The sequence below is a fragment of the Jaculus jaculus genome, chromosome 4 (assembly GCF_020740685.1).
Source record: "Jaculus jaculus isolate mJacJac1 chromosome 4, mJacJac1.mat.Y.cur, whole genome shotgun sequence".
Lineage (NCBI taxonomy): Eukaryota > Metazoa > Chordata > Mammalia > Rodentia > Dipodidae > Jaculus > Jaculus jaculus.
Window position 1 is genome coordinate 62,976,054 of NC_059105.1, and position 22,075 is coordinate 62,998,128.

Below are 22,075 nucleotides of genomic sequence, written 5' to 3' on the forward strand. Positions count from 1 at the left end.
GACTGAGGTCCGAACAGGACTTCGGAACTGGGAGCTGCCCTGTGGGCCACGAAGTCTCCATTAACATTTCAAAAGACAATCCCTCAAAGCTCAGAAGCTGAGCTGAGACTTATAAACAAAGAAGTTGTTTCTATGATTAAATCACTTTCCAAAGTAGTGGGCTGTGTTTGAGAAGGTGCCTGCTGGCTTTCCTTTGGGGTAGGGATAAGGGCAGGGTGGCATTTGGCCTGAAGATGGGTGAGTAATCAGAATTTCTAGGGAGAGGGACCATCTATATCATAGTTTCAAAAATGATCATAGGTTCAGAAAATATCTACTTTTCCTGTCCCAAGAAGAAGGCTTAACATTTGTGCAGATTTGGGGTTTAAGAAACAATTTTAGCCAGGGGTGATACATGCCTTTATTACCAGCACTTGGAAGGCAGAGGTAGAAGGATCACCATCAACATGAGTTCGAGGCCAGCCTGAGACCACATAATGATTTCCAGGTCAGCCTGGGCTAGAGCAAGACCCTACCTCAAAAAAACCAAAACAAACAAACAAAAAATCTTAGCAACTTTCCAGTTTGCCTAAGGATAGTGGCTCTTTTCAAATGCCATATCCAAAGACTGCTCTCCTTGTCAGAGGAAGGGGAAAAAAAAAGTGAAGGGTAGTTAGAGTCCAAAAGGTTAAGGGTTTAGAGGTCAGTCCTCCCTGCTGAAATACAGCTAATCGAATAGAAAATTTGTCCTCTGGATGAACCTGGTTCTGTAATTTAGCCGAACTTCAGTAAAATACCTTTTCAGCTTCTCAACGTGAGGGCGTCAGAAAAAAGACATCTTGACTATGTATGAACTCTGTGCTTTTTGTCATAGAAACAATGATGCGAATAATGCAGGAATATCCATCTTTAATATCCCGACGTGGTGATATTCAAGTATTGCCATGTGCAAGTCTGAGAGCCAGGCTCACCCCAAGGAGGAACAAAGAGCTGTCCCCAGGGTCCAATACAAAAGACAAGGCATGGAAGACACTTCAGAGAAGTGGAGTTTCAGCTTAGGGACAACCAGGGAATGAATACCTGCCCCAGGCTCTCAGGAGACACAGAGCAGAGGACAGGCCTACAGAAAACCTTCTCCCTCTTCCACTTAGGTCTGTTTTAAAGATGACCACTTAAACTTTGTCAAGTATTCCAAAGCACTGAAAAATAACCTCATTATGGATCTTAGAGTTAAGTTTTAAGCTTACTTCTTCCCCCCCCCACCCCCCGCCACTGCCTCTCACTTTCTTGGTAGCTGAAATCAGGGGTTTCTTTTTGGAAGCACAAAGCTTTGGGGTTCAAACTTTCAAAGACTTGTTTCATTTCAGTACATGAAGTCTTGTCACTACCTTTGACTCCCCCCCCCCCCCCCGCCTCCCTTATCCTTAAGGGTCAGCATTTTAGAAAAATGAGCTTTGAACTCTTGCCACGCCTACAAAGGGAACATCTCTCCTGTTGTTTGAAAATGACTGTTGTTAAACCACTATTTTCAAGGCAAATAAGGAGGGGGGTTGGTGAAAACCTTTAGACTTCTGCTTCTAATGAATGGCTTGAGAAAACCTTCCTTTTTTTTTTTTTTAATCAAAACTTCAGGGGGAAAACTCCTTAAGACAAACTTTTGTAGACTTCTAGATGCTACTAGTTTCTTCTTTTAAAATGAGACTTCCTCACATGCCCAGTTTCTCTGTACTGCGCAGCCCCTCCCCTAGATGGGCCATATGCTGTTTCCTATAAAACACTGCTCTATGGAGTACTTGGGACATTTGGAATCCAGTTGGAACAGAAAATTCAGTCATTATCTAAAGACCAAGAACATACAGGTTTTGTTTTCTTTCCCCAGAGGAAAAATGTTGGACCATTTGTTTCTTTTTTCCTCTTTCCTTCAACCACCCAGAACTGTTTGTAAGCACAGTGCTAGGGGGGAAAAGCACATGTGGAAATCCATTTTCAAGAATTCAACTTTCAGTGGATCCTTCGTCTCCTTCTGGAGGGGTCAAAGGCCTTCTATACATATTTTCAGGGAGTGAGGGGGTGGAGTTCAAAATTCTGGGATACCGAGTCAGAAGTGAATCCACACATCTCTGACTCAGCTCCCTTGAAGCTCAGCCCCTTTCACCAGCTTAAGATTTTTGGCACGCAGGTGTCAGCTATTTTCTGTACTCCCTCCCCCAACAAATAAATATTTAAGCAAATATAATCTAAACATAAAATAACCCGTTTTCATTTCCTTCTTAGATTCATTTCTTTGGGCATGGGGACATTGGGAGCAAAATATTTCTTTATCACACTAGAAATACTATAGACAACCCAGAAAGTTAAAAATTTCTGTCCCAGATCTCTTGCTCCCTCACAAAGTACCTAGCACCAGGTGGCCAACATTCTGCCTCAACTCCCCCACTTCACGAAACCACAAAGTTCCCTGGAGGAGTGGCGTGGGGGAGAGTGTTTAAATGTACCCTGGGGTAAAGCATTCAACCTTCATTTGCAAATTCAAAATCCAACAGTAGAGATTTTCATGAGTTTAATGACTCACCAAGGTTTTATGTTCTCAGTAGCTCCTGCCATATGATAATATACTTAGAGAATCCCGCCCACCCTCCCACCCCCATCCTCACTCAAGGGAGGGGGCTAACCTCGGGCAGGAAGCTAACCTAGTCCGAGGACGGTCTGCCAGTCCCAGGTCCACCCCCACAGTACCTTAGAGCCCAGTGAGGTGGTAGCAGGCCCGGCCTGCCCCCGCAGCTTCAGCTCAGCCTGGAGTGCTGGGAGGGATGGGCCCAGGGTCCCCCTTCTATAACGTCGTCAGATCCGTGTGGTGGTCCTTGGCCATTGGCTGCAAATGCTGGCCTGGGGCAGTTGAAGAAGAGCAGGAAGATGAGGAAGAGGAAGATGATGACCTGCCCTTGGTGTTGGGCAGCTTGTGGTCTTTTTTCCACTTCATCCTCCGATTCTGGAACCAGATCTTGATCTGGCGCTCGGACAGACACAGCGTGTGAGCGATTTCAATCCGACGGCGCCTAGTCAAATACCTGTTAAAATGGAATTCCTTTTCCAGTTCTAGCACTTGCTGTCGGGTGTAGGCCGTCCGGGAACGCTTGGGCTCCCCACCGGTGTAGTTGGGGTTCACTAGGAGACAAAATAGGCAGGGCAGCCGGGTCAGCGCACTGCCACCAGTTAGGCCCTTCGCTGGCCTCTGCGGCTCACTTCCTGACGCGCCCCGCAGCCGGCGGCCCTCCCCGCGCGCCCAAGCTCCCCGTTTCCTCCCTCCCGCCCTCTCCCGGGCTGCTCACACACTCACTCACTCCCAGCCACCCCTCCACGCACCCACGCCCCCAAGCACACAGCCTCCCATCCCCAAATGCGCTCCCTTCTTCCTGGCCCACCCAGACCAACGGATCCTTAAGCACTTTGGAAATGCCCTTCTCCGCTGCGAAAATGGAGTCATACCCCCAACCTCATCCCCACCCCCATCCACCCACCCCCTTTTTTTTCTTTTCTTTTCTTTCTTTCTTTTCTTTTTCTTTTTTCTTTTTCTTTCTTTTTTTTTTTTTTTTTTGCGCCCACAGCCAAGCAGCAGCCACATGGTCCCGGCCTGCTCCCTAGGCTATAAAAATTTATGGAGAGAGTAATTGCAGCGCCCAAGGAAGCTTCACTAGCCCCCACCCACTCGCGCCCCCTTGGGGCCCAGGCCAAAGGATGGAGGGTGGGAGAGGGCCGCGAGGTCGCGGAGCCCGCGCCTTACCCGAATTCACGTGCACCTTCTTCATCCAGGGGTACACCACCGCGGGCTGCTTGAGTGCCGTCCCGGGGGGCGGCTGCTTGGGGCCGCTGGGCTGGCTGCAGGCCCGGGCGCCCGGCAGGGGCGCAGACGGGGGCGCTGGGCACGGCTCTCCCGGGGCACCGTAGTGACCGCCGGGGCCGCTGGGTTCTTGTCCGTGACCCCGAGCCGGCAGCGCCGTGCCGGGTCCAGGGCCGCCGCCTCCGAAGGGTTGCTCACCGAAGTCGGGCCGTGAGTAGAGCCCTGGGGGCTGGAAGTCGGCGCCTTGTGCCCCGCCACCGTAGTAGTCGGCGCCCTGGTCGCCTAGGTAGCCACCCTGCAAATATTCCTCGCACGGAGGAAACTTGGGGTCCACATACTTGGAGTTCACCATATACGAACTCATGGCCATTAATTTCAGAAGGTAGAAAATACTAATTTTTCTCGTGTTGTCTTTTTTTCTCCTTCCATAGGGCCCTCCTACTTGCTGTCAACTGAATAAAGTTGGGCGGCCATGTGACCAGGCCAGCCAATGGGGAGGGAGGAAGTTTATCACCGGGTTGGTGAGCATCTCATAATTTTCACAAATTTAACTAAATAATATACGTGTAATCAAGTGACTTGCCATGCCACATTTGAGGGTCCCTGCCAGATGTTAATGCAGTTCCAAACCCCCGCACCCCTGTTCCCACCAGACAATCTCAGCTTTTGTCTGCCACTGACTTTGTTAACCCTCCATGCCCTCCTCACCATCGCGGGAGCAGCCCCAAAGTGGGCACAGTTAAAAGGGAGAATGAATCTTCCTATCGGAGTGCAAAGTCAGGAAGGGTTGGTGGGCAAGGTAGCTTCTGACTCGGGGAGGGTCCTGGGCTGGCACCTTGCTCCTGGCGGGAGCCAAGACTCTTATACAAAGACCCTGTCGGCCGCATTGTCTTCATCAGGGTCACCCAAAAGTTACCAGAATCTGGTGGGCCAGAATTAAGTTAGGCAATGAATAACCGCCAGGCTTTTCTGCCAGTGCCCAGTCTGTTGTTCCTAGCTGAAGCTGGGTCTTGCTGATATGTCAGGAGGCCCTCACTGTCCAGGCGATTTCAGCTGAGGGTTGGACCGGGAAAGGGGTGACAGGACCTTCAACTTGCCCAAATGTAGCCCAGAGGTCCCCAAGTACTCAGCTTGCTTTCTTCCTACATCAGGGCCTTCAGCACCAGGTGAGCCCTTCATTTGTGAACCCTTGCCTTCACGTTTCTGCATGGTGGAGCTGCAGTTGAAACTAACTGGCCTTTCACCTTGCTCCCCAACCCCATAAAACCTTTTGGCCCCTTTTGGCCCTGCAGCCATGCAACCAGTTAAGATTTCTTTTTGCAACAGCACCCGCTGGAGCCTCTATTTAAATAAAGGTAAGGAGTTTCTCCAGGAAAGGACTGCACAACGTCACCAGACAAAGTTGATCGTCCTGGAGTCCAAGGTAATGAAACAGAGGTGGCTGGCCGCCTCCAGCCGCCACTAGTCTCCGCCTCTGTCTCTGGCTATGTCGGGGGAAATGTGAAGTTTTTGCATCGACCATATATTCCCCTAGAATCGAATCTGTGACTATGTGGATACCACACAAATTCGGTTCTACAGGGTATATATAGACAACGTTACAACCTTTAGCTCCTACCCAGGGCAGATACCCAGACTGCTGCCAGCCTTGGTCTCTTCATCCGGGCCACCAAGAACTCCAGGAAAGGCAGATTTCTGAGACAGGTCAGGTAGCCCCGATAGGCTTGGTGACAATTCGCAGCAATGAATTCCCTCCTTCTTTTGCCAGGGCAGGGTTATCGAGCAGCTGAGCAACCAGGACCTCCTTCAGAAAGAAGAGAAGGGGAAAATAATAATCCATCGCATGGATGGCAGCTTTATTACTACCCCCTTTCAGAGCCCAAATTCCACCCCCCCAATCAAGTGGTATTTTCCAAAAACCCCTCAGCAGCAGCTAAAGAAAAAGTCAAAAGGGAACATCCTTTGCCTATTCCAGAGTCAGAGTAGTGGTCACTGCAAGCTGTATCAATTAGAGCATTTTTACCTTCCTGGGCCCTCAGCCCTGCTGGCCTCTTGAATTCTCTTCCTCCTCCTCCTGCTGCTGCTGCTGCTACTGCTGCGGCTGCGGCAGCCGCTACTGCTGCAAACCCGGAGGCAGGCACCCAGCCGCCCTAGGCTGAGACTGGCGCACTAATGGTGAAGGGCAGGGCGAGGGGTCATTCGAAATCATTTACAAACATATCACAAAGTTTCATTATTTTTACTTTGCCGACAGCAGCACACAAGAGTACAAAAGTTCACGAATTTCGCCCGCCCCAGTGCCTCCGTGTTGTCCCGGGGCTGCCCCTCAATGCAGGGTATCAAGAGTGCAGCCGCACTCTGGGATTGGACTGATTTCAGGGGCAGAGGGATGCCCTGGCTTGAGTGGGGCTTTGGGGTACTTGATAACCCGCTGAAGATGTCCACACTTTATGTTGTTTTGGTCCTCCCATCATTTACAAATAACTTTCAAGCTTTGGCCTGGGTCTGGTGCCTGCAGGGGAGGGTGACTCCCCCTCCAAACATACACCCTGAACCTGGCAAAAATGGACTGCTAGCTTTGCTCTGCTCTGTGCTCTTATACCCTCCCTCCCCAGTTCTTCAGTCCTACTGTTCTAGCTGGTTCACAGGGATTTCCTCAGGTGACAATTCTAACAAGGTCTCTAAGGCTGCTGAATCTGTCAAAGGAGTCTCCCCAATATTCCCTAATGTCAAGCTTCACCTACCCATCTTCCTGGGGACAGTGGCCTACCTAAGATTTATCCACACCGATTGGGAACGCCTGATGGGCTGAGGAGGGACCAGGAAGAGCATACACATTTTCATATTTGTTAGACGTTGTGACCTGCATTTCACCTTATTGCTCGACTTGTTCAGACAGGTCAAAGCCAACGAGTTATTGATGAACAAAAGCGTTAAATATTCACCTCCTGCTCAACTGCCCATACGAAGGCTTTTGATCTCTCCGGCTTTTTTGTGTTGTGTTCAGCTACAAGGCGCCAAATGTGGGGTTGCAAGCAAGCTGCTTCAGCAGGGTTAAGCACCCAGAGCCAGGATGGCAGGAGAAGAGAAGACAAAACCCAGGAGCCTGGAGCCTGGTTCACTTGAGCGGGCCTGATTCATAGAAGGAACTGCAACACTAGGCTGATCTCAACTTCTCCCGGTGAGCTTAGCCTCTTGGGGTCAGGGCAAAGAAATGTGGCCCTCAGCCCAGCCCCAAGTCTCTCTGACCGTGATGAGAAGGTATAAAGTGGGGGTGCTGGTTCCTGCAGTCCTGCACATCATGTCTTCCATTAAAATAAAATCACTTTGGTTTTGCACTGAGGGACAGGCCCCCCATTGTTTTCTCCAGTCTTCCACAACTAACAACATCTTAATGAGAAGGTCCTCCTGAAGACATCATGTATATGTCTTTCAAAGCTCACGAAGTTTCATTCAAACCTCCAATAACCAGTACGCCTGGCCCCAACCTGCCCAATCCCTCTATTTGTTTGACACACCAGCGACTCTGGAACAGATTTCACCTCCTCTCCCCCTTCCCACTTTCGCCTCCCCCCCCCCCCAGGTAGAGTCTCACTCTAGCCCAGGCTGACCTGGAATTCACTATGGAGTCTCAGGATGGCCTTGAACTCACAGCGATCCTCCTACCTCTGCCTCCCAAGTGCTGGGATTAAAGGCGTGCGCCACTACAATCGACTTGGAGCAGAAATTTTTTAACTGTAGTTATGGAGAAACAAAGGTGAGAAGGAAGGTTTCCTTCTTGTTCAGCTGGTATCCCAAACCCGGAAACCACACGGATGGTACCAGGTGAAAGACAGGGGGGGAATGTCCACCCTTACTCAGAATTTGCAGCCCTTCCTGGAAAGGGACCCATTCAACGTACCGAGGCCATCAAGAGTTACATGTCTGTGTTTTTTGTTGTTGTTGTTGTTGCTGTTGTTGTTTGTAATAAATCAATTTAAAAATTAAAAACAATACCCCTGGAGCAGTTTGGGTTAGACTGGGCTGGATTAAGTTGGACTGGGCTGAGGAGAGGGACCGCACAGTTGCTTTAGTGTTTATTGGGTCAATTCTGCAGTTATTGAAGCTCGTCACAACTCCTTTGATAGGGTGGGCTGCTAATTAGCTGAGAGCTCTTAACCGGATGCGAGTACTGGGCAGAGCTGCACCTGTATGAGTCTGGGAAGGTCCAAGAGGCCTTTGGAGACAAGGTCGAGCCCCTGCGGGTGCGTCTCCTAAAGCAGGTGACTGTGAACTAGGCCCCAGAAAAACTTCCTAGAAACACCCAGAGCCTCCGCCACCCAAAGCGAATAGAAGGCCGAAGGATTCTGATTGACCTACCACCACCCTCCCTCTCCTCTCGGCTGGGCTGGCGCTCCCTCCGCCACCACGTCCCAGAAAGAGTACCGCCTTTCAGAAATTCGGAAGAAACGGGAAGGTACTTACAGCGGCGCTCCCCTGTGGTCCGGGACCTGTTGCAATGAAAACGGACGGGGGGAGGGAGGTATCACGTAAATTCTACGGGATAGTATAGCAGAAATAGATGGCATACAGAAACAAAAATGGCAAAGGCAGACATCCCACCAATATCCCAAACCTCCCTGCTTCAGGGTGGTGACTGTCCCCTGGGGACTGTGTTAAGTTCTCTGTGGACAGCAATCCCAAAGGCAGACCCACAATGTGGGAAGAGTTCGTCTCTATCACATCTCCCCACTCCACGCACCCTTGGGCAAAACCCTACTGTGTATTTGGTCCGACCCTGTCTGTCTGAGGCAGATTTTCCCCAGTGGGGAAACGGGAGGCAGGAGAAAATGGGCCTTTGTGTTTCCCTCTGCGCAATTAGCCGGGTGGGTGCAAGTCCACAGGGGAGGGATCGGCCGTTCTTTCTGTCCCTGGACCCCAGGGCCCCTCGGCCCCAGGGCAGTTCAGCCTCGCTTTCCAGTTTCCACTTGCTCTTAAATTCCTCAGCCCCAACCAGGGACACCCCCTTCCCCAACCCACCTTCTCCTCCTCAAAGAAAGGCTAGGCATGGATGGGACTTGCCTTTCCACGTCTTCTCCAATTCAAAACAAAGAGTTATTTCCAAGGAGAAATGAAGACCCAAATGCTAACCAAAGAGGGGGAAAATCAATGGGGTTTAAGGTGATGACAACGCTTTAAAGTGACACCATTTTCTAATTCTGTGGATATGACTTCAATTTTTCAACATTCCTGCAAGAAAACCCACAGATCATCTAACAAAGCATTGCTCTCCCAAGCACTGGTGTCAAGCTTCAAGTTTTTAAGTCCCCTCCAGTTTTCTTCTAGGATAGCAATTTGTTCATAAATCTCAGGGGCAAAGCCATCTCTATACTCATGCGCTCCTCAACCCAGACTGTTTTATTCTACTTCTGAAGCATCTGTCCTATCCCAAGGGGGAGTTTTCTTCCTGTGAGGGAGAAGCCCTCAATTCCTAACTTTCAGTGTCCAGAAAGGAAGGGGGGACCAGGATCCTCATTCTACTTATTTATAATTCAGGTTTGGGCTAAAATGAGCATTAACTTGGATGGGATTTTCATAGGCAGAAAAGTCAGAGCTCAGAAATCCCCCTCCTCTGGACTTGCCATGGAAAAAGTAATGAGTGACTTACTGTTTTTCTTTGCTAGTGGGTAGGGGAGCTGGGAGTAGAACTGTTCCTTCTGATCCCGGGCCGGCCGCTGGCTGGAGCCTTTCGCTTTCCTATCGCTGCTCCAGGAACCAAGCATCTGCACTTGTATGCTCTTAACCTAATTTATGGTGGGAATTATATTTTGGCTTGTCAACTCTCAAGCCATAAAACAAAGTTTATTGGAATCACGTGCTCATAGATAGCCACTCAGGTCCCATCTCTGCAGAACCATAAATAACCTTTGGCTTTAAACTTTTATTCACTAAATAAAGGTTCACTGCAACTGTTCCCTCCGATTTAAAGAGTTCCAAATATCTAGAATGCAAGGGAGGTCGTATTCATATCAATACCCCAAGCTTTTCAAATGGCATCTTTGCAGAGAAGGCTGTTTAAATTGGGGGATAGTGCTATTTGGAAAAGGCTGGTTGGTGGGCATGACTTATGATTCTTTGGCTGCATTCGCTGTGAGTACCACTGACTCCTTTATTTTGATCATTTTCTGGCTTTAGTTGTGGTAAAGAGGAAAGCCAAAGGCCACTTCTTACTTGCTTATCACAGAAGTTAGAAATTGAGATTTTTGTTCAAGTTTCAATAAGGAAGGAGTGGTTAGGGAGAGGCAGGGTGGGCTTGGGGGTGGGGTGGCAACTGGAATTAACACTTGGCTTCCTCTCTATTGTTGTGGATGGGCTTGGTGAAAGTTGAGGATAGCCACATGCTTAGAGGTTTCTATAATTTGCTTAGATCTGAAAGAGAATCCTTTGCAAGTGACCAAACTGCTTAAAACAGCAAGATTTGGGGTTTGGCGAAGTGAGAAAGTGGAGAATAGCTCCCATCGGAATCTTTGGCAACTGAGGCTCTAAAGAAGGTTATAAAACAATAAAACAGCCCTGGTGTGAAGGGGCCAGGGTGTGAGGAAGCAAATGAGGCTCTGAAGAAAACTAAGCCCAGGAAGTCAGATGTGTCCACTCCCACAGTGCTTCCAACATGCATCCCTGAGGGCCCAAATAGGAGTGGTATCTTCAGGAGACAGCCCCCTAAACTGCTGCCCTCACCACAGGGAGAGCCTAAGAGGAAGAGAGAGTGTATGACGGTTCCTGTATAGCCTGCTGAGCAAGCCAAGAAAGGGATGGGGTACTCCACAGGGGAATGGGGCCATCTCTATTTGGGGTTAGGTGGAAGAGGTGAGGGGTAGAGAAGTAGGGAAGATGCCCACAGCTCCAACTAATGGGCACAAGTAAGAGAACTAACCCTCCTCACCCCTCCATGCACTACAGAGTAGTCATCAAACCACATGTTTGTTGACTATTCTGATCAAATAATGGATGTGCTGTGTAGATTTGCACAGAACACCACACACACACACACACACACACACACACACACACGATTTCTAAATCAAATGCAGTTGCAATAGTTCCTATCAAATTCCATCAAATCCATAATAGACATTTCTCTGTAGAAAGATCTCTTTGCATCCTAATTTCCACTCTTTCCAAATGCATTTCCAAACTCATTTCCTGATTTGACTCTGATTAGCCAGAAAACAAGAGGAGGCTGTTGGGACAGAGTAGGGTCTCTCTCTCTCTCTCTCTTTCTCTCTCTCTCTCTCTCAATCTCTCTCTGTGTGATGGGGCATTTTTATAGTTGGTGGCATGTTATTAAAGTAATAGATAAAGATAACTTTTCAAAACTTGTTTCTGATTCTGCTAGCACTAGGTGATCAGCTTTGAAATTAATTCTTGTAAATCATCTACAAGAAATAATAAATGTTGGAGGGGTTGAGAAAAACTTTCATTTTTAGGTTAATTAACCAAAGGATATAAGACTGTCTAGTCCACTGTGATGAGCTTTTTATGGAGGTGAGGTCAGGAGAAAATAAGCCTGAGGCAGAACAGTATGTGGAACAGTGCCTGGCATCTAGCTGGGGCTGAATAGATAAGTTTTGCATGGATGGTGACTGAGACTTGCTGGCAAACTTCATCGTAGCTTACACAGGAAGATAACATTGTACATTTAGACAGTGCTGGGAATATAGCTAGGAATGAGGAGAAGGAGGAAAGAAATGAATAAATTGAGGCAGACAACTTTAATTATTTTCTGATTTCAGGCTGCCCAGTGATTAAGAAGAAAGTATAGACCTTTCTAAAATTGCCTCTTCTCTTCCCTTATCTACATGTCCTGAGTTTTTTTCTGGATGACAGAGAGAATGAGGAGAGAGAAGCTGAGCATCTGTGGGAAGACCAGAGATGTGCCTCTGAGTTTGGGGTTCCAATGGCTTTCTTTGCCTTGTTTCCTCCTTTAAAAAAAAATCCTAATGGTTGGATTTAGGGCTTTGGGAACATTAGGCCAAGTGTCCTACTTAAGCCTCCAAGGGCTTTGAATAATGGTGGTGGCACTATAACCAAAAAGGGGAAAGCACTTGAGTCTTCTTTCAAACATGTAAGGAATTAGTATCTGGGTGAAGTAGGACTCTGGTATTGTTGCTCCAAATTTGGCTAGAAAGAACCAATCCAGACAAGTGATAATCCTAGTGGGTGCCCATGAGCTAGAGTCCTTGTAGGCCTCTCCAACCTAGAAACCAAAGAAGATCCCAGGAAGGAGAGAAAAGGGGTCCCAGAAGATAGCATCTCTATTTCAAATTTAATGGTGGTCAACCCTCTGCTCACCCTAAGGAAAAACATTATGATCTTGGCTTTTAAGAGGTCTAGAAGAGGTGTTGAAGTCTCTTCTTAAACTAAATGTTTGTATTGACAGAAAGGATAGAGATGAGGTTCTGGATGAATTCCTTGGCCAAAGACACAAGGCACAAGAGGCCTGCCCAGGGCAGGTGCTGGGGTTAGATCCAGAGAAGGGTTGAACAGGGAGTCCCAATCAGGAAAGAAACATGATTCCACACACCTAAATGTAGACTATCATAACACTCTTCTCCCTTCACTTCCACAAGAGAGTCACTCACCAGAAGTCTAGTTTGGAGTTCTCTAGGAGGAAGTTACCCTAGAGGTAAAGGCCCTTAGTGGGCGATAAGAACCCCTTACCTCAGAAAAAGGTCTAGAGACAGGATGTCTGACTTGGGGCTGAAGGTAATAAGGGGATCCTGGGAAGGGCAGAAGTATGTAAGTGCTGGGAGAACTGGAGCTTTATGGCACAGGAATGTGGGTGTTTGGGAGTTACAATGCTGCTACCCTATGCTGTGGACAGACTGACACTATAACAGAAGAGTATGTGTTTTCAGAGATAGTATGGCCCACATAGACTTCTGGTTTGGTCAAGAGAAGTAGCTTGGCTAAGGGATATGGAAGACCCTCATGAAAAAAAAAAAAAAAGGGCTGGAGAGATGGCTTAGCGGTTAAGCGCTTGCCTGTGAAGCCTAAGGACCCCGGTTCGAGGCTCGGTTCCCCAGGTCCCACGTTAGCCAGATGCACAAGGGGGCGCACGCATCTGGAGTTCGTTTGCAGAGGCTGGAAGCCCTGGCGCGCCCATTCTCTCTCTCTCCCTCTATCTGTCTTTCTCTCTGTGTCTGTCACTCTCAAATAAATAAATAAATAAAAATTTTTAAAAAAAAGGCTATAAGCAAAACTCCTAGAAGCCATAGCTAACCAGGTAGAACTTGGTTTCAGGAACAAAAACGTGTAAGTTTTTAGCCTGAAGTAATGTTTATGTATTTCTTCATAAAAGATAGATTTTAGCCAGATATAGTGACATAAGCCAAGCATCTTAGCATTTGGGAGGCTAAGACAAGAAGAATGAGAATATGAGGTCAGCCCTGGGCTACATAAATAAGACCTTGTCAAAAAAAAAAAAAAAAATCCCCAGAGAATTGAAAGAGCCAGTGGAGATTTTGAAGGACAAGTCCGAAGACACACCTTATTACCACTCAGACCCAAGTACAGTGTGGCACTGAGTTGTCACCCTGGAGCCTAAGTCATACGGTCACAAGTAGATTAAAGGGATAGAATTAATTGAACAATGCTGAGACGCTGTACCTTCCTCTGATGTTGACCACTGGTGTTTTGTTTTCCCACCTCGTCTCACTTTTCAAGAGTCTGAAGGTGGTCCTTGCCCTCAATTATAAAAGAACAACCAGCTGGATAGGTGTGACTGATTGGAGGACTTGGGGTGTGTGTTGAAGAAGGTGCTTGTAAGATCTGGATAGCATAGCCTGCTCTCAGCAAAGACCTTCTTGAGAAGTCCAGGATTTGCCTACGAAGATGTGAGGCCTCCTATCAAGGAGTTAGGATTACTTTCCTAGTGGGTGAAAGACTGATACCTAAAGGTATCAGGAGCCCCAAGAGGCCATGGCCTAGGAGGCCCATGGCAGCAGTGGCAATGGTCTCTAGATCTACTACACTAGTGTGATAGGGTTTTGCCATTTAGTCCAGGATGAACTCATTATGTAGTCCCAGGCTGGCCTTAAGCTCACAGTGATTTTCCTGCCTCAGCCTCTTGAGTGCTGGGACTACAGGCATGCCCCACCATGCCCAGATCAAATCTCTTGTATCCTTTACAAAGCTCAAGATTTGGCAAGTAAACCAGGTCTCTTTGGGCTATAAAAACCAAGGCCTTATTACTGAGCAGAACAGAGCTAATAACAGTAAGAACATGTACTAAGTTTGTATTGCCAATGTACCATTTTAAGTACTTAACTAGTAAGTTAGTGTCTTCAAAGTAGTTAAAATAATGTCTGAGCCGAGCATGGTGGCACACACCTTTAATCCCAGCACTTGGGAGGCAGAGGTAGGATCACTGTAATTTCGAGGCCACCCTGAGACTACATAGTGAATTCCAGGTCAGCTGGGCCAGAGTGAGACCCAACCTCGAAAAACAAGAAAAACAAACAAACAAAAAAATGTCAGATGCAATAGTTCTATAAAACTAAAAATCAAGTTGGGAATGGTGGCTCAGATTTGTAATCATAACACTCTGGAGGCTAAAGTGGGAAGATGGCCATGAGTCCAAGAACAGCCTGGACTACCTGGCTACATAGTGAGGTCCAGGCCAGCCTAGGCTACAAAGGGAGACCCTGTCTTTTAAAAACAATATATATATATATTTTTAACAATCTTTGATAGCCAGGCATGGTGGTACATGCCTTTAGTCCCAGCACTCTCTGAAGGCAGAGGTAGGAGAATTGCCATGAGTTCAAGGCCACCCTGAGACTGCATGGTGAACTCCAGGTCAGCCTGAGCTACAATGAAACCTTATCTCAAAAAAAAAAAAAAAAAAAAACCTCTTTGATGATGCCCTTCCTATTTATACTTTTCAAAGAAACAGGCCTAGAGGGTTTGTTCTCCTTGCCTAAGGTCACAACACAACATGTGAGTGGTAGAGTATTGGATTTGAACCAAAAGTAGTCTGAATTAGAACCTGATCTCTTTGAAATCTCCAAGCTCAATGTAGGAGATGTATGGATCCTTCACTAAAATAGGAACAATTACTCGCTTATAGTGTAGTAATCGTTAAACAAAAGGCCATGGGTGTAACACCAGAAGCTCTGGGGCATGTCTACTGAAGAGGCAGAAAAGGAACTTGGCATCAGGAGAACAAAGAGCAAAGCTAGAGAGGGCCCTTGACCAGTGGTTCTTGACCATAAGCATCCTAATTGCCTTGGGAAAGTCTTTTCAAAGTACATACCCTTGGTCCCATACCTGAATGCTGGGATTCGGTAAGTCAGGGGTGGGGTGGGGAACCCAGACAGCCCCTTTATAACAAAACATTTAGGTGCAGACCTTCCCTGAGAGTAGGGAAAGGAGCCGGGAGCCATCGCCAGGAGACAACAGATAATTAGTGGTGTTGGGTCAGAGGTAGTTGTTGACGTTGGTGTCACCTATGCTGCAAGAAACGTCGTCAGAGCACACCACCGGCCTGAAGTGAGCAGTGGTGGGAGAAGGGTGCATGGGCGGTGTGGAGGACAGTAATCATGAACATCTGCGTGGTTCTCAAGCTGTAGAGTGCCTCATGGGCCTTGCCTGGATTTCCAGAACGTCAGAAAGGAGTCCCAAGGATGGCGTCCCTCCCGTTGCTGGAGGAGGCCCTGCATGCTCTGCTTTCCCGAGCTGCCCATTCTGGGCACCAGGGCTTTTGGACAGGGAAAATGGCAAAGGAACAGAGGCCCAACTGCGGGTGAGGGGGTGTGGTTGAGACTCTGTGGTTTGGAAGCAACTGGCCTCACCACAGGATCCTGGATGCCAGCTCCTAAGAGCCCAGAGTGCACAAATCACGCCCCCTCTGGGAAGCTGGAGGAAATGAGGTGGCCTTCCACCCCGGAATCAGCCTTCAGGCTTCCGCGGTCTCTGAGTTGGCCCCGCTGCCAGCCGGAGAAATGAGCCCTGAGGGTGGGGTGCGGCGCCACCCACCCGAGCGCAAGGCTCAAAGCCCTGCGCGCGCCGGGGTGGGAGGAGGGGAAGAAGGAGGCGTGGCTCGGTGTCCTCGCCTTCCCCTCCCGCCGGGGGCATCTTGCAGCAGCGCCACAGCCAGCGAGACGCTTGTCCTACAGCGCCTCCTCCTGGACAAGGCACCAGACAGCAGAACAGGAAGACCTCCAGCCCCAAACCCGAGACTGGGGCTCGCTCCAGCAGGTAGAGGTCTCTCTGCGTCTGAGGTTAGTTCTATCACGTCTCTTGGGGCGGCTGGAAGGAATTGGAGGTGGGTATGCTTAAGGGTGCCTCTCACCACCCCTCTCCCAGAACAAACAACAAACTTATACCCCAGAAGGGCGCATCCCTCAGCAGTTAGGTGAGTCCAGGGGTGGGGGGGAATCCCTCGTTTGTCCAATTATTTATTGATTTGACTGCTCTCCGTGGAGCCTTTGTCTCCCCCGCCCCACCACCGAGAGTGCTAGAACGTGCTTCGCTGGCACCACAAGATCCGGGAATGGTAGGCCTGAAAGATTGGCCTGAAGTTTGGCGGTTTGAACAGGCGCCAGGAAGAAAGAAAGGCCTTTACTCAGAGCAGACACAACAGACTGGGGGTAAAAAAAAAAAATAACAATCCCTGTGTGTGTGTGTGTGTGTGTGTGTACACCTGGAAAGAAGGTTCTGTTTTCTTTGACTACCAGCTCATATTTGCAACCTGTTTCTAAAAAGCACGCTTAAATTGGGGCGGGCTGGTAAATCTATATAATTGAAAACAACGTAGTCAAGGGAAGAGTTAGTGGCTATGTTTAGATGGAAGGCTGGAATAAAAGCAAGATGAGTAGCAAATCCTGAGGGAGGAATAATAGAGATCTGGTCCTAGAGATCTCGCCCCCTCCCCCATCCATGCTGTGCTAGTCCAATCTCTGGGCTGAGCTGTTTCACTGCACATGCGCTGGACCTCCTCGCTCGGCATTGCGGAGGCTCTGAGCTTTGTGCTGCTGACTGTGCTATTCCTCCCGCTCCTAGCTGCAGAGGGACTTAGAAGCCCCCATCTGAACGGGCAGGAAATGTATTTTTGTTTTTCAGGAAAACCTGTATTAACACCTCAACTGATCCTGCTGGTGCGCAAGTCCAGTTTCACCGAAACAACCAAATCTCCATGCTGCCAATGAACACTCACAGCATTGTCATTTGGATCAGAATTTTCACATCTAGGGCATGCGTTCTCTGAATTGTCCATCAAGTGGGGAAAACCATCTTTCGGAGAGTACCATCTCCCCGACATTCTGCAAAAATATCAAGTCGAGGGCACGCTTCACTTTAATAAAAACAACGGTATCTATTTTCATCATTTACGGAAAAAAAATTAAATCTGAATTCTAAGATCTTAGTAGCTTCTGCCCGGCTTCCGGTGCCTCCGCATATCCTGACTAGTCGCCGCACTGCGACAAGGCCGTAAATACCTCTAACAGCTGCCTGCCAGCCCAGAGTGAAATACTGTCTTTGTTCCAATTTCCCCTGCCTCTCAGTCTCAGAAAACAGAATTCTGGCAAAATGTAGTTATTTGTAGAGATATGATTGGAAAACACGCTTGGTTTTTATCCCTGGTTCTTGGCCACATTTGTAATAGCTATTTTTTTTTTTCATGGTCCTCCCAGAGATCCCAGCTTTTAAACTCACCAGTAGACAAGGCCAGGGCATTCTATTGGCTCCCTAATCTATAAATGAACAAAGGTTTGAAGCAAGGACACTTGAAGTTAACCTGCCCACCTCTGAGCTCTTAGGATATAAGCATTTTATTTCGTTCATTTTTGTTGTTTTGGGGTAAACAGTGAGAAGAGTTCCAGCAGTGGCAACAGTCTTAGCTACTTTGCTCATGGATTAAATGGCCCGAGGTCAAGTGTGATTTGCAGATTGTCTAGTACTCTAGATGCAATCGACCATTCCTTTCCAATAAGCGTTTAATGCTACCACGGGCTTACAAAGATCCCAGCAGTCGTCTGTTTCTGGCCAAGCCATCACCTTCTGCTGTGTAATGTGACCTGTAGCCAGACCAGGTTCTTAACCTCCAAACCCAGGGAAACAGCGAAACTGTGCTTCAATTTGGCCAATCTGAGCCCCAGGTCCACTCCCACACCCCGCCAGGCAAGCTTTGGAGCCTAGGAACCCTGTCAAGGGGCCTGCTTTCAAAAGGATGTGCTTTCTACAGACATAAAAGAATAATTTCAATGTCATTATACAGAAGCAGAGTACGGTTACAAAATACAAACATTCCAAATTGAATATATATATATTCCGCTCAGAGTTTCTTTGTGAATAATCAGAGTTACTAAGCCAGGACAATTCCACAGATAGCAACTGGCGACAAATCAGTCCTCCATTTTGAAACCAGTAAGTCCGTATTAGATACTAAAAATACCTTTCTTCAAATACACCACTTATTGTTTAAGAATGCTTTTACAGACAACACTGTTCCACTGGAATATCTGGGCAAATAGCAAGGGCGAGCCACTAGGGGCCTTGGGGAGGGCGCCCCACACCATGCATGCACAGAGCAGTTCATGCGCAGTGCGGCAGTGTCCAGAGGTCTGAATATTTCCGCGTGCTAGCGAAGGAATAAAGGAATCCGAATTGGAAACTGCATCTTTGAATGACATTCAAAAACCTGCGGGGAAAGCCCCAACATTTTGTTCTGCAAAAGTTTTTTTTTTTCTTTTTCTTTATTCATGTATAGTGTTTTGGTTGGGCAGTCTTGAACCAGAGGGGCGCTATGTGACATTCACTGGTAAGGGGAAAATGTCCCAATGTATTTAGAAAGCAAAAGATCTACTACCCTTTCTTTCTCTGACAAATGAGGAACACACGCGATGTTTGAACTTAGAAATGCCTCACATTTCTGAAATATCTTTTGGGCTTACCCCAAGACCAGCACCAGATTTTCAGATATTACTTCCCCAAGCAAGCATTCATTTTTGCGACATAAAAGAACCCAAATTCACCTGATAGATGGTCTGAAGTGGGAGGAGCCTATCTTGAATCATTACAAAATTCTTATAAGAACTACAGAAACATTTTTAAATAAAATTTTATGTCATACACAAGGCCCAATAAACCAAAAAAAGAAAAAAACCCAGTAGAAATTAGCATCACTCACCACCGCCTACATCCAAGACCCCAGCACATCCTGGGTGCACAGAATCCACTCCTCCCCCCACCCAAGCCCTGACCCTTAGCAGACACCTGTTAGCCTCTGGGGTAGGAGCTCTGCGTGGAGACAAACCACAGCCACACGAGGTTCTAGACTACAGGATGACTTTGTTGACCCCCACGCCTAGCCAAGCCGAGGGGTCCAGGAACCTTGTGCACTCAACTCTGGCAATCTCTGGAGGAAATGTTGCTTCGCTTTTCCACTCGAGCTCAGCAAGACCCCATCACAACTCCCACCCCCACCCCCAAAGACAGGCTGGGGATGAACCGATCGGGAAGCCGGGTCGCGCCAAGAGCGACTCCCCAGGCTCCTGGGAATTGCGGGTCGCGTGTGGCCGGAGCTCACGGATCGCCGGGGTGCGATGGGCTCCCGGAGCTCAGGGCGCGGGGCGGGGCGGGGCGGCTCTTACCGGAGCAGCGGGCGGCCTCGCAGCGGGTCGTGATCCGTCCATAGGGCGCGGCGGGGCTGCGCGCTCTCGGGGCTGCGGGTTCTGGCTCGTGGTGGACCTGGAAGTGGGTCGGAACCGCGCGGCTGGCTGCCTGCCTGCCGTCTCCCGGAGCAGGCCCGCGGCTCCGGGTTGGAGGCGTGAACCCCGGCGGAGGGATCGGCGCCCGGTCTCCTCGCGGGCTCCCCCGCCGGGCTCCCCACCGGCTTGGGCTCCTGCTCCGGCCAGCGGCGTGGGGTCGGATCCGGAGCGGCGCCGGGCGGGAGCCGAGGCCGCTGCGGACCCCGCCATCCCGCAGCCGGAGACTGGAGCCCACCTCTGCAGAGACAAAGGTTAGAAAAAAGAGGGGGTGAGGCTCGAGGAAAGCAGAATGCGGGGGCAAATTCGCCTGGGAAATCAGGAAAAAGGCCGTGAAGGCGAGCGGCGCCTGCACATGACCAGCCGCAGCCAATGACGACCGCAAATAGGTCATAAAAAGGTCTATTACCAAGTTGTAAATTTTCTTCAAACAAAAAGGAATTTACTGCAATTCCTTGCGGATTTTGCACATACAGCTCGCAAGCGCCATGTTTTCATCCTCAATCTCTCTCTCTCTCTCTCTCTCTCTCTCTCTCCTCTGCTTTCCTCTCTCTCTCTCTCTTTTCTAATTCCATACTCCCATCTCTCTTCTCCTTTCCTTTATTCTTGACTTCTGATCTCTCCCTCTTTTTCTAGGAATTACTTGGGATTTTGTTTTGTTTGGCTCAAAACCTCTGTGCCATTGGCCGCCATGTGGGAGGAAAATGAGTGCAGGCGGTGCCCAGGCTCGGGGATGTCACCCTCAGGGCGCCTCCCCCCTCCAGCTCACGTCTCCCCGGGCGTTGGTACTGGACTTCTTTCCTCCCCTCCCTCACAAAACTGCTTGTCCAGAAGGGCAGCTAAGCACTTTTTGTTTTTACCCTCTCATTCCCCCCGCAAGCCAACCCCAATGGTCTTGCCCAGAAAAACCTGGGCTCTGCCGCACAACGAAGTGTATTTTCCTTTTCGCACTGGGATCCTTCACAAATTGGGGCCCCTCCCATTTCTTGGCGATTTCTGAGATAGGAAATCCACCACGCAGCCCAAAGGCCTGGAATGGTTTTAAATGCTTGTCTATCTCTCCAAAATATTTCGAACACCGCGGCTTGATCTTAGCCTTTGTCACTACAAAAACTTCCTCTTGGACAGTTGAAGTTAGAGGTGAAGTAATCTTTTTGGATGCTCTTTCAAGTCCCTGGATTTTATGAAATTTAATTCTAGTTCTCCGTCCTCTTGCCACCTCCTCCCCCATGTTTGTCCTTTGAGAAGTGTGTTCAGTGCAGTTCTGAAAAGGAGAGGGACTCCATTTGTTCATGAAGAGTGACTCCCCACAAGCAGCCTAAAAATTATTTTTTCTCCTCAAAGATAGGGATTGCAGCTGGGTGTGGTGGCGCACGCCTTTAATCTCAGCACTCAGGAGGCAGAGATCGGAGGATCATTTTGAGTTCGAGGTCACCCTGAGACTACATAGTGAATTCCAGGTCAGCCTGAGCTAGTGTGAAACCCTACCTCGAAAAAAAAAAAAAAGAAAGAAAGAAAGAAAAAAGAAGAAAAGATAGGTATTGCATCTCTTTGCAGTGCCAGTAGCAACCTCTCTGGTGACCACCACCAGAAAGTGTCCTTGGCTGGTCTCCAGCATTCCCCTCTTGAGCATGGCCAGCCAGATTTCACTACCTGCCTGAAAGAGGTCACCAGCACTACCTGGTCCAGTCCTTTCATGGTCCACTCTAGCAAAATGTTTTATGAGTATTTGTATTAGTTACTTTTGTGCAAGTTCACTGCCAGTAAGTAGCAACAGGAATGTGGACTTATTTAAGCAGGAAATGACACAGTATCCTTTGGGGCAAGGCATTTGTATCCCGTGAGAAAGTTCCAATGACCTTGGATAATTTTTATTAAAGGATTTCTGTCACCATCTGTCAGCAAAAGTAATACTATTTTTAGCAAAAGCCAGAGGGCCCTAGTTTTGCTGGAGTCAATGTCCATTATCAAGCCATTAAAATATTTTCTTATCCACCTGTCTACCTCTAGATGTCTAACGAGTCTTCAAATGCCAAAGAAGTGGGGAGCCACACAAGCTTGGATGTGAAGTTATATGCACTAAATAAAGCAGTACTTTTCATTGCACAAGCAATTTGACAAGTTGTTGGTCCTTCCCAAGTCCAGAATATTTTACATTAGTCTATATACAAGGAAATGAGTAAAGCCATTATTCATTTCTAAAATTGAGAACTAATTCCAGTTGCCCTTTTATCCTCTTCTGCCCAAATAAACCAAGAATTGACCACCTTCCTTTTCAGCCTGGGAAAGGAGGAACAGAAAGACACTGTACAAGAAAGTAGCCATATTTACATGGTTTATTATTATTTTTTCTGCAGTGCAGAAGTGAGCAACGTGGTATAGGCCTTACAAATTGGTAACCTTGAAATGACTTTTCTCCAGAAACAATTGACACCTACACCATCTTTTGTGTTTCTGATCCTTGGAGACAGTCTTGGTCACACTGAAGGCTGAGCTTTCAATCAATGTT

The 22,075-nt window shown here is 48.2% G+C and overlaps 2 protein-coding genes across 3 annotated transcripts in view; both read right to left on the minus strand.

The window, feature by feature from the left end:
• The window catches only part of Hoxd3 (homeobox D3), a 36,226-nt gene extending 16,682 nt beyond the window's left edge, over positions 1-19,544 (minus strand). Inside the window, exon 1 of one of the 2 annotated variants that reach the window (XM_045146765.1) lies at positions 19,453-19,544. The gene's annotated coding sequence lies outside the window, so the exon portion shown is untranslated. Of the gene's footprint in view, positions 1-2,715; positions 2,808-19,452 lie in introns of those variants that run through there. The other variant, XM_045146758.1, reaches the window with a different exon arrangement.
• Positions 2,810-5,969, minus strand: Hoxd4 (homeobox D4). Its single transcript, XM_004660311.3, has 3 exons — positions 5,841-5,969; positions 3,761-5,621; positions 2,810-3,144 (listed from the first exon to the last, which is right to left on the minus strand). The coding sequence occupies exons 2-3, from the start codon at positions 4,185-4,187 to the stop codon at positions 2,810-2,812; spliced, it is 762 nt and encodes a 253-aa protein (XP_004660368.1). The 5' UTR covers positions 4,188-5,621; positions 5,841-5,969.
• Positions 19,545-22,075: the final 2,531 nt, after the last annotated feature.